Source organism: Heterodontus francisci, chromosome 12 (assembly GCF_036365525.1).
Source record: "Heterodontus francisci isolate sHetFra1 chromosome 12, sHetFra1.hap1, whole genome shotgun sequence".
In the NCBI taxonomy this organism is placed as follows: domain Eukaryota; kingdom Metazoa; phylum Chordata; class Chondrichthyes; order Heterodontiformes; family Heterodontidae; genus Heterodontus; species Heterodontus francisci.
The window spans coordinates 71,294,754-71,307,543 of NC_090382.1; the positions used below are offsets into that span (position 1 = coordinate 71,294,754).

At 42.4% G+C, this 12,790-nt stretch overlaps 1 protein-coding gene across 8 annotated transcripts in view; it reads right to left on the reverse strand.

Annotated features, from left to right (window-relative positions):
* LOC137375621 (myotilin-like) overlaps positions 1–12,790 on the reverse strand; it is a 132,552-nt gene that overhangs the window by 74,528 nt on the left and 45,234 nt on the right. For all 8 annotated transcript variants that reach the window (XM_068043005.1, XM_068043003.1, XM_068043002.1 and 5 more), the window contains one exon: positions 9,567–9,825. In XM_068043005.1, coding sequence (XP_067899106.1) covers positions 9,567–9,825 — 259 coding nt within the window. The remainder of the gene's footprint in view (positions 1–9,566; positions 9,826–12,790) is intronic.

Consider the following 12,790-nt stretch of genomic DNA (forward strand, 5'->3'; position numbering starts at 1 on the left):
GGCACAAATTTAAGGTGATTGGTATAAGAATCAACAGCGACATGAGGAAAAACGTTTTTACGCAGCGAGTGGTTAGGATCTGGGATGCACTGTCTGAGAGTGTGGTGGAGGCAGATACAATTTGATTTTCAAAAGGGAATTGGATAAACATCCGAAGAGAAAAAAAATGCAGGTCTATGGGGAAAGGGCAGTAGAGTGGGACTAGCTCAGTTGCTCTTGCAGAGAGCTGGTATGAACAGAATGGACCAATTGGCCTCCTTCTGCGCTGTAACCATTCTATGTTTCTATGATCTGTGAGACAACAACAGCTTATATTTATTTAGTGCCTTTAGCATGATAAAATATCCCAAGGCCCTTCGCAGGAACATTATAAAACAAAATATAACACCAAGCCGCATAAGGGGATATTAGGTCAGATGACTAAAAGCTTGGTCAAAGAGGTAGATTCTAAGGAGTATCTTAAAGGAGGCAAGTGATGTAGAATGGTGGAGAGATGTAGGGAGGTTATTGCAGAGCTTATAGGTCACCAACTAGTGAGAATGATATAGAGAAACAAATTTGCAAGGAAATTACAGAGAGGTGCAAGAATTATACAGTAGTTATAATGGGGACTTTAATTATTCTAATATGGACTGGGATAGTAATAGCGTAAAAGCAGAGAGGGGCAAGAGTTTCTAGAGTGTGTTCAGGAGAATTTGCTACATCAGTATGTTTCCAGTCCACTGAGGAAGGAGGCATTGTTGGATCTGGTTCTGGGGAATGAGGTGGGTCAGATGAATCAAGTGACAGTAGGGGGACATTTAGAGGACAGTGACCATGGCATCATAAATTTTAGGTTATCTATGGAAAATGACAAAGAGCAATCCAGAGTAAAGATAATTAACTGGGGAAAGGCCAACTTCAATGGAGTGAGAATGGATCTGGCCCAAGTAAATTGAAATCACAGATTGGAAGTAACTGTAACTGAACAATGGGCTGCTTTTAAAAAGGAGATAGCTTGGGTACAGTCAAGGTACATTTCCACGAGAGGTAAAGGTAAGGAAAACAGATCTGGAGCGCACTGGATGACGGAAGAGATAGAGAGTAGGATGAAGCAGAAACAGGGTGCATATGATAGATGTCAGGTGGATAATACAATTGAGAACCAGGCTGAATATAGAAGGTTCAGCAGGTAAGTGAAAAAGAACAGAAGAGAAGCAAACAGAGAACATAAGAGACTCATGGCTCACATAAAAGGGAATCTAAAAGTCTCCTATAGGCACATAAATAGTAAAAGGGTGGTAAAAGGAGTGGGACCATTAGGGACTTAAAAGGGGATTTACGCATGGAGGCAGGGGGCATGGCTGAGGTACTAAATGAGTACTTTGCATCTGTCTTTACCAAGGAAGAAGATGTTGCCCAAGTCATGGTGAAGGAGGAGGTAGTTGAGACACTGGATGGGCTAAACATTGGAGGTATTAGATAGGCTGAATGTTGATAAGTCACCAGAACTGGACGAGATGCATCCAGGATTATTTAGCAAAGTAAGGCTAAAACTTGTGGAGGCACTGGCCATAATCTTCCAATCCTCCTTAGATACAGGTGTGGTGCCAGACTGGAGAACTACAAATGTTACACTCTTGTAAACAAGACAGTAACAGCATGGATACAAAATTGGCTGAGTGACAAGAAACAGAGAGTAGTTGTGAACAGCTGTTTTTCAGACTGGAGGAATGTATATAGTAGGGTTCCCGAGGGGTCGGTGTTGGGACACTTGCTTTTCCTTATATATATTAATGGCATAGACTTGAGTGTACAGGGAGCAATTTTAAAATTTGTGGATGGTACAAAATTTGGAAATATTGTGAACTGTGAGGAGGATAGTGATAAACTTCAAGAGGATCTCGACAGGCTGGTGGAATGGGCCAACAAGTGGAAGATGAAATTTAATGCAAAAAAAGTGTGAAGTGATTCATTTTGGTAGGAAGAATGAGGAGAGGCAATATAAATTAAAGTGTACAATGCTAAAGAGGTGCATGAGCAGAGGACCTGGCAGTCTATGTGTACAAATCATTGAAGATTGCACGGCAGGTTGAGAAAGCGGTTAATAAAGCAAATGGGAGCCTGAGATTTATAAATAGGGGTACAGAGTATAAAAGCAAGGAAGTTATGGTGAACCTGTATCAAACACTGATTCGGACTCAGCTGGAGTATTGTGTCCAGTTCTGAGCACCACACTTTCGGAAAGAGGTTCAGGCATTAGAGAGGGTGCAGAAAAGATTCACAGGAATGGTTCCAGGGATGAGGAGCTTCAGTTACGTGGATAGGTTGGAGAAACTGGGTCTGTTCTCCTTGGAGAAGAGAAGATTAAGGGGAGATGTGATAGAGGTGTTCAAAATCATGAGTGGTCTGGACAGAGTAGATGGGGAGAAATTGTTCCCATTGGCCGAAGCATCCAGAACCAGAAGACACCGATTTAAGGTGATTGGCAAAAGAAACACAGTGACATGATGAAAAGCTTTTTTACGCAGTGAGTGGTTTGGATCTGGAATGTACTGCCTGAGAATATGTTGAAGGCAGATTCAATTGAGGCCTTCAAAAGTGAACTGGATAATTATCTGAACAGAAAATATTTGTAGGACTACAGGGAAAAGGCATGGGAGTGGGATGAGGTGAGTTACTCTTACCAGCAACACAATGGGCCAAATGGCTGTGTCTTAAATCACACCAAGACACCTCCATCTGTGCTGTAATAATTCTATGATTCTATAGGCAACTGAAAGTGTGGCCACCAATTGTGGAGCGATTAAAATCAGGGATGCTCAAGAGGCCAGAATTAGAGGAGCGCAGATATCTGGGAGGGCTGTGGGGCTGGAGGAGATTATAGAGATAGGGAAGGGTGAAGCCAAGGAAGGATTTGAAAACTAAGATGACAATTTTAAAATTAAGACGTTGCTTGACCGGGAGCTAATGTTATTCAACGAGCACAGGGAAGATAGGGGAATGTGACTTGGTGTGATTTAAGACACAGCCAGCAGCGTTTTGCATGATCTCAAATTTATGGAGGGTAGAATGTGGTAGACTAGCCAGGAGTGTGCTGGAATGGTCAAGTCTGGAGGTAACGAAGGCATGAATGAGGCTTTCAGCAGCAGATGAGCTGAGACAGAGGTGATGTCAGGCAATGCCTCAGAGGTGGAAAAAAGGCAGTCTTAATGATGGCATGAATATGAGGTCAGAAGCTCATCTCGGGGTCAAATGTGACACCTAGGTTGTGAACAGACTGGTTTAATCTCAGACTATTGCCAGGGAGCAGGATGGAGTGAATAGCTAGGGAACAGAGTTTGGAGCAGAGACCGAAAACAATGGCTTCAGTCTTCCCAATATTTAAATGGAGGGAATTTCTACTCATGCAGTACTGGCTGTCAGATAAGGGGCTGAATTTTATGATCATGCCACCGGGAGCGGTAGCAGATGCACAAAATCGCGACACTCCCGCTTGTCCCGTGATTGGCCGCACTGCTGCGATTACACGGCGGGCGGCCATTTTGCATAACAGATCAATCGCATGGGCATGGTAATGAAAACGCTGTTCATGGCGTCACCTGATGTAGGACCTGGTGCTGGTGCCATCTTTAAAAGCCTGCCAGCCCTGCATTCACTGTCTCCCTGCATTCTATAGAAGCTCACTGAAGCAACAGTTCTGTGCTGTTCCAAAAAGTTAAAACTCAGTAAGCTGCCCTACTGGGCATCTTTCTGATCATGTCAGAGGTCTGAGCAAGGTTGGCCCCATGGTTCAGTAATGCCTTCTTGCTTATTCTCCTCCAGGCTGCAAAGGAAAGGCGGGAGGTCCTTTTCCCCAGGGATGGCAAGAAGAGGTCCTCCCGCCTGACCAAGAAAGCCTGGACAGAGATCGCTGAGGAGGTTAGTAGCCATGGGGTCACCCAATGAAACTGGGTTCTGTGTAGGGAAAGGGTCAATGACCTCCTGCATACAGCAAAAGTAAGTGGCACGTTCCAAAATTGCTTGGTGTGATCTGGTTGTCACTGCACAGTTTGTCACGAGTGCCACTGCCATTTCAAAGACAGGGAGGTCATTGCAGATTTATGGTAGATGACTGGCTGCATACGTGAATCAAGTCTCTCTTGTTAATATCTTACAGCAAGTTAGACCCATGACAGATTGAGTCAGTATGCCAGACAAAGCATTACCCAGGTGTTGAAGAAGCACCCATGTTAGTAGAACCGTGATGTTGAAGTTTGGCAATGTTCAATATCTGCATCATTCCTCTTTAAGGAGAAGAGGGCCCATAACAGGAGGGAAGCGGCCAGGACTGGTGGCTGAGTGCCTGACCTGTGTCCTTTAAGTCAAGCCAAAGAGGAGGCACTGCAACTAGCCGGGAGCCAAAGAGGATGCGCCATCTCAGACATGGAGCTCAGGGTCTCAGCGCATGAGATTGATTATTGCCGATCAGATAAAAATGCAATAGTAATGGTGAGTTAGCTCTGACATGCTGTCCTTAATGGGATATGTATAGCCTAACCCATATATATGTTGTTTACATTGTATTTTGCAGGTCACCATTAGCAGGAGACCAAAGACCCCAAGAGACTGATGACAACCTCTGAGGACACGGAGCACTCGGAGGACTCTCATGACTCTCCTGCACCTTCCACCAGCGCAGATACTTTCACCTCGGTGGGAATCCACTCAGCTTTATAATCAGGGGCACAATCTGGTGAGAAAATGACACATATGCCCGAGCAGATGGCTGAGGCTGAGATAGTTGAGGCCTCTGACAGTCAGAAGACTGTGGGTGACCAGGCTCAAACTGAGCCCCAGGCTGATGATGAGCCTCTGGTTTCGGTCAGGGCATGCTGGAGTTGCAGGGAGAGGTAAGGGAACATCTGGCGGAGATGCCAGAGGCCATGTGTAGCCTTGAGCGGACAGTGGGGAAGTCCATCCATGTAATGACTGCTGCCATGTCCCAGGCATATGTTTGTATGGCTTCATCTATTGAGATGTTGGTGACCCTCTTGGAGAGCCACATTCCACAGACGTGCCATGACCTGCAAACCCTCGTCTTGGCCGTGAGGTTCACTCAGCAGTGGCAGGGTGAGGGAGGAGCAGGAAGCTGGAGAATGTTCCAGCTACTAGTCCTTCTCCGGTGAGCAGGAGGCTCCAAGGAGCCTTGAGAGGGAAGAGGAGAGGATGCGCTCAACATCTCAGGTCTCCCCCCGGTGATTCAAGTGTGCACACCGGCTCTTCATCCCCTCTGCCAGTGAGCCAAGCTCTAGCAGCCGCAAAGCCTGAGTGCACTCCCACACCAGTGCAGGAACACTTCAGGCAGCCGGGGCCCTCCAAGCCTTGGGCACCCAGAGGACGCCCGCCGAAGTCATCCCAAGCCAAGGGGCATCATGATCAGCAACCTGCCTCCAGTCCAGCTGCTGTTGCAGGGGATGTATCACGCAGCAGCACACACAACGCTTAAGAAAGACCCACTGACACTCATTGGTCTGCCAACCCCCACCGCACCCCCCCACCTCGCCCACATACAATGCAGTTGCCGAGTTCTTGCAACCAACCACTTCCCTTAGATAACAGCGGCAAAGTAAATTACCCTTTCAAGTCACCGATGACTCTCGCCTCAGTGCCGCCAGCTTTTTAAAGATGCGAATCTGAAGGCAAGTGAGTGCTGCAAGCTCAACACAAGACTGTGAATGCCTGGTGAGATCGCTATTAATTAGATTCAGATATATGCTAAAGAGTGTTTAACATATGTAAATGCCAATACCGTCGCGGTGGTGTGGAAGTGCCACCATGGCACTTCGCTGCCTCCGACAGAATCGGAACGCAACATTGCAGTATCAAGTTCTGTGGCGGGTGATTCCACGCCGAATCTCCACCTCCCCATCCACCTAAAAACCCGCCTTCCAGAGGAGAATAAAATTCAGCCCAAGAAGTCTGATAATTTAGCAACAGTCAAGAGAGGCGGTGGTGAGATAGAGCTGGGTGTCATCAACGTACATGTGAAAACTAATACTGTGCTTCCGGATGATGATGTCGCCAAGGGGCAGCATGTAGATGAGAAATAGGAGGGGGCCAAGGATAGATCCTTGGGAGACACCAAAGGTAATGTGCGTGAGCAGGAAGAGAAGCCATTGCGAGTGATACTCTGGATTCAGTTAGATACATACGAATGGAACCAGGCAAGTGTAGTCCCACCCAGCTGGACAGCAGTGGAGGGGCATTGAAGAAGGAAGTGTGGTCAACCTTGTCAAAGAGGTAGACTGCTTTAAAGTTTTAAACAGGCTGACAGCAGCATTCCTGTTGCTGCTGCCTTGGATTGGTGGGGAAGGGGGACAAGGAGGTGAGGGGAGGAGAGAAAATGGGCTGTGGTACTTGTTGCAGGGCAGTGTGGCTGGCGGGCTCCAGGGCATCAATAACCAAATAATTTTTGATTGATTCCCCAATTCGAGGCAGCTCTTCCATTTTGTATGTAAAGAGCCCATATACTATCATGTGATTCTGCTGCAATTCTTTGTGGTGTTATCATACATTGGCCTCCAAAGAATCAAAAATCCTCTTGCTTTGAAATGTTGCTATACTGTTTTATTTTGTGGATTTCAAGCCCTGGAATTCAAATTGTATTGCATTTAACTTTCATCTTTTGATGCAAAACCTTGATATCTTAAAGCATTTGCTAAATAACCTGCATATTTCTATGTCACAGGAACGCTGAAGATTGACAATGTAACCCACGACATGCCACATTCAGTCAGTTTGATCTATAAAAGGTACTGCTGCAAAATGGGAAGTCTAGTGAAAAGAAGCACTAAGCATTCCTAGTTGCCCTGAGAAACTGGTGTTATCTCTTCTTGAACTGCTGCTGTCCTGTTGTATTGGTACTTCCATAATAGTGTTTTGTAGGGAATTCCATGATTTTGATCCAGGATGATGAAGGATTTCACTGTCAGAGAAAGAGGTCTTCTTGCATGATGCTATGCCACTGGTCAAAATGAGAGAGTGGAATCTCCATTTGATAAAAGTTAGGGGGATTATTGGGTGCACACAAGTGACTACGTTGGTGCAATCAGTGACTTAGACATTAGGAAATCCTGCAATCTGTAAAATTGCAGTGCCCCATCATGTTGGGCACAAACTAAACATCCGTTCAAGTGAGGTGTTGGTGATGGTCATTGCCACTGCTGCTATATTATTTCACAGTCACAGAATTTCTCCTCTGTCATTATTCTCTTGTTTTTTTCTTCTCCAGTTAGTGCCATTGTAACTATATTGGAACCAGTGCTTGGTGTAGCAACACATTAAGCTAGTTGCTGATTCCAAACAATGTCAGGTCTCCTAGTCACTATAGGTATGCAGCGACTTAATCCTCTCAATTTCTTAGGATGAATGTGGAAAACAACTCTTCTGGTTGGGAGTCAGCAACAAGGGGTCATTAATGTAACATTGTCATGAAGAGAGTGAGTTAGGAGAAATCTCTTTACACAAAGAGTTGTTGGAACATGAAATACTTTGCCACATAATGCATCTCATCAACATGTGTAATCAGTTTATATCACAGTTCAAAGTTTTGATTTGGATATTTTACAGAAGTGGAATGACCTGCAGCTGATTATGTTGACATTGTTGTCCAAAGCAGCTTGTGGAACAGGAGAAGAAGAAAGAACTTGCAATTATAGAACACCTTTCACAACCTCAGGATGTCCCAATGCGCTTCAAAGTCTTTATGCTGACAACTGTATACAGTGGAGTGCTCCATACTGAGAGAGAATAAAAATCATGAGAGAGCGAGGTCTTGTGAAAAAAAATCATTAGAGGGAATATGATCTATGACAAAGCAGGCAGACTAAGAGAATAACAAAAATCAGCAAACTGAAAGGAAATTAAAGCAGGAGTGAATGATGGACAAGGTATGAAGAGAATTAGCTTTGAAGCATTGTGGGGACGGATAGTGAAGACGAAATGGTATAAAAATGTTTGAAAGTGTGGGTCCCTGATTCAAAGCTTTGAGTATAAACCGTTGCTGGAAACTCTTCACATTAGCTGAGAGAAGAGGTCAATTGTTAACTGTTGCTTTTAGCCAAGATCTAAGCATGCTTCCTGTTTAAAAACCTGACTATTTTTGTAATAAATCTTACCTTTTTGATTGGATGCTTCTCTGAAGGACATATCCAAGTTCGACATGGGCACATGCAGTGTAAAGTTCAACATGTTGCTTTTGCGTACAGAGAACGAAGCATGCAACATTTTGTAAGACTGTCTTGAATGTCATGTGGAATAGTTAAAAACTATCAGATAAAATTGGTGTAATGCACATCACAGTGTTTTTATGGCATGAAGTATAGATTAACTTCAAATGCATTAATTTAAAGAACTGAACTTGGATGGCTACTCATTGACATCATTGTCAGCCAATCAGATATCTTTATATTAATGTTTCTAGCAATTATTTACTCAAAACATGTTAATCTGTCTGCGATCTGTAAATGTGATAATTTTTCAGTTCCATAAATCAGTTCCACAAATCTATAACTTGAAATTTTAAAAAAGCTGCATAAATTTCTTCTTTCCTTTAATGCCCTTAACTTTAAATTGTGTCCCGGGTCCTAGAATCCTGTGACTGATAGAAGAACCTTGCTGGATCTAAATTATGAAAATTTAACACTCTCTAACAAGTCCCTTCCTCATCTTCCTTCATTCCACAGACTAAAATCTCATGATAATTAATCTTTTCTCTTAAATTCTTAATTCAGGAATCTGGTCCATAGTCCTCCTCTGAATTCCATCCAATAATTTTACATCTTTCCTGAAACTGCACACTGTACTCTAGATATAGCCTCACTGAGGCCAGGTTCAACTTCAACACCACCGTTGACTTATATGCAACATCCCTAATATTCAACCCAACATTTTATTTGCTTCCTTGACCATCTTTGAACACTGAATACAATGGCTGTAACAACTTAGCTACCTTCCCCACCGATACCTGCACCCCCACTCCAACCCCCCCCCCCCAACTGTGAGGAAAATATTTGCAATCTCCTTAGTTAATTACACCTATATACTTAGATTGAAATAGTCTGATTGTGAAACCTTGTTTATCTTACACTTTCTTAACCTTTCTACTGTGCCTTCCTTTGTGATACTAAGGATTTCTAGGTCTACCTTCACCTTTAGACACCTTTCTCAACCCAAGCACATCTATCCCATCTTTCAATGGTTAAAACAGTAACAAAATAAAGATTTAGTAATTCACTTTCTGTCATCAGTCACCATCTCCTACTGTTTTAATCACCTGTTCAGTGCTCATTTTGACCTTAAAATTAACAACTATATAGTCACTGGACATCAACAACTCCCTTAGTTCAACTTAGCTTATTACTCTTTCTTCAATACTTGGCAGAAAATACAATGTTGCCTTCCATCTTGTGGGTTCCCTCACTTGTTTAAGAAAAAGATTCCTGAAGTACTTCAGTAAACTCCCTTGTGCATACAAATTGTCCCACTGTAAGTCCCAGTCTATGTCTAAACAGAACATTTTACTACGATTATATCTTTACACTCACAGTTCAGGATTGTGATTCAGTGCTTGTGACTTCTTTGATGGAGAGACATCAGGGAAAACTTCATGGATCTGAGCATCAGGGACAAGTGGAGCATGCTTAAATGTCTTTTGCCTTGTGTTCTCCAATACACACTGCTTGCTGTGGTTTATTGTAGTTTGTATCTCATTGTCATTCACAAAGGTCGGATGACTCGGGGAACTATCTGGATGTATTCCTGCGCTAGACTGAAAAGCTTGAGGTTCTTGAGTCTCCTGATTTTCTGCAAAAATAAATTGTAAATAATGTGATATTTCATTAACAATGTGCATTGATTTAATGTTAAAAAGTAAAATTAGAGCTTGGATAAGCAAGGCTGCTTGTTCGATTTTCCATGTTTGTGGTGCAGGTGGGCAGCCTAACCCTGGCTGCTTATATTGGGCAACCGTGGAAGTGATGCCTTCAATCTTCTATCTATTAAAAGGAATGGATAGAAAATAATGGGCTCTGGCTAATCATTGCCTAATACGTGTAACAGAAATGCCAACTTCAGTAAATTTAAGCCTATCTCAAGAGAGGGGTCTGAAGTCTCGGGATTTTTCACAGGCTGCTATGTCCTTGGGAAACAAGTCTTCTACTCACACGAATATGAGTAATTGCTTTCAGGTGGGAGATTTCTTAGAAAATATTTAATTAACTTCTGAAGGCTTTAAATTGGAAAGCATTTTCCAACAATTTCCTTTTGATTGCTGCTCGGGGAACTAGATTGGGACTGGGTTGCTGACTCTCTGCTGACTGGTGACTTGGTTACAGCGAACAGCTCTGTGAAGCCCCAAAATTGCCACTGCCGTTTTTTAAATTTTGTGCTCAGACCCTGACTGCTTGCTCTAAAACCGAACTCATCACATTTAAAGAGGTAAATGTCCCAGTTTTGTTAAAGGCACAGCACACACTAATCATATAAGCAACTGCAGCATTACAATTACTGAATCGTTTATAAATTTTCCCACCCCAACTTTTGTATAGCATATGCATAATATGACAGCACATGTTGCATTCACATTAAGTAAAAGCATATTGTTATGATCAGGTGAGAAAGGTGTCTCGGGGTCTCTCTCAGCCTTCACCTGGTCTTATTGTAACAGGGTTTTAATTTTAAACACACCGTGTTTTGAGCTCCCCCTTTGTTGACCACTTTCCAATTATAAGGCAAAGAAATGAGCACAAACAGGACTTCTTAGGTTTAAAGAAAAGTGAAATTTATTGAAACTTAAACTTAAACTCTAATTCGGTTAACGCCTATGAATACATGCCGCGCTCCACTCTAGCACGCATACGCAATACGCACATGCAATTAGAGACAGAAAAGCGCAGAAGAAAAAAAAGAGAGGTTTGAGGCAATATCAGAAGACTTTCTTGTTATGGTGCTTCGAGCTCACTGTCGTCCTTTTGTAGGTAGTTCTTGCTTGTACGTAACTCTGGCTTTTCATTGGGGCCCAGTATTCTTCTTAAACCTTGTTCACTGGAGAAGACTTTTCTCTCTTGGAGTTCATATGTCTTCAACAGATTCCAAAGCTGGTGAGAGCAAGATGAGAGCAGACAGGAGAGAGGGCTTTTCAGTCCAGGAGCAAACAGCTTTCTGAGTTCAAATTGTCGTGGCAAGGTCAAATTCAAAAAACTCCCAACAGCCAGTTAGTCATGTGACTAAACTGGTCTGACCACATCTGTTTGTGTATTCGGCCATTTTAGCAGTTAACCTGGAATGCCAGCTTCTCCACCTTCAACCTCTGTTAATCAAAAGTCCATTGTGGATTAAATTGGAGCAGGGAGTGGCCCTTTTGTCCTTTCCAAGTACTGTCTGTAACTATGCAAATATCTTTACAGTCAAGGGTCTGGTGTTTTTTTAAAAAAACAAGTTATTTCTTTACTCCACTATCAGTTTAAAAATCAATGTTCATGTGGCGAAATTAATGTCTCTCATTCTTGGCAGGTGGGGGCCTGCATGACAATATATAACAGAAGATTTTATGATACGGATCTATAAATCATTTTTTATGGTGAAGTTCATTTAAATTGACTTCACTTTTATCAATTAAAATGGTGAAATACCAAATATGATTTTCCAACCAAATTATTTATCAAAACACAAGGAAAATAATTATTTTAGTTTCTAGACAATTAGATGTTGAAGCATGTTCATGCCAATATTATTTCTATCTGCTTTATGGCTTTCTGTTTTTAGGATGATTTATAATGCTGGGGTGGAGAGTCATTGATGGCATTTCGTTTAAGTGACCCATAATTTGGAGACCCAATAGCACTGAAAACCTAATTTGTCCTGAATCTTGATGCTGTCATGAGGTCCCCATTAACAACTATACGTGCTTTTATATTTCTTGCTTTTGCAGTTCTCGTGATAAGAGAGTGACACCTGTACCGTGGCTTTGTGTGTTTACACTGTAAAATCTACTACTGTATCTCAACAATAGAGTCATGGGTCTACGAAAATCTGTTTCTACGAATCAGCTGACAGGATAAGGGAAACAGTTTTAGAAACGTTAATCTAGGAAGCCAATGCACAGAGTTCACTCCGATGATCAAAATTGCAGAACTAATAAATTTAAAATAATAGAACTCGATTTCCTTCCTTATGGAATGTGAATCAGCCTGAATTTGGAATGGAAGCAGAAAGAAAATTAAATGGGGAGAGAGAGGTCTGTGTGAAGATCAAGGATCTTTGAGCATCACACTCTGGGTCTGCATTTATAACAATAGGTAAACTGTGGGACTGGGTGTAGCTTCATATGACTTGTTAGAGATTAAATAAGCCACTAATGAGGTTTATAAACCAACTGTCAATCTATATTGGCTTATGTTTGAAAAAATAGCAACTCATGATTTTTATATCAAATCTCTTGATTTTTAAGAGCTTTTCTCCTAATTTCTGAGACGGTGTGATTGGCATTACTAGTGTAGCCAGTGGCAAGGCAGATTGAACTCAGAAAATGACCCCAAAATTGAGCTGATGCAGTTGAATAGTGGTAAATTCTGTGATGGTAAGATATAGGTTAATTTCCACAATTCAGCACGCAGCAGGGATTAGTTCTGAGCTGTGCCACCATGGAGAGCCAAAGATCAAGCAAAAGCCAAATTCTTCTCATAAGAAGTGAGGAGGAATGGGAGAGTCAGCATCTTAAATGACTTTTGCACACTTTCTAATGACCAGTCATAGAGCTGTATTGTTAGAG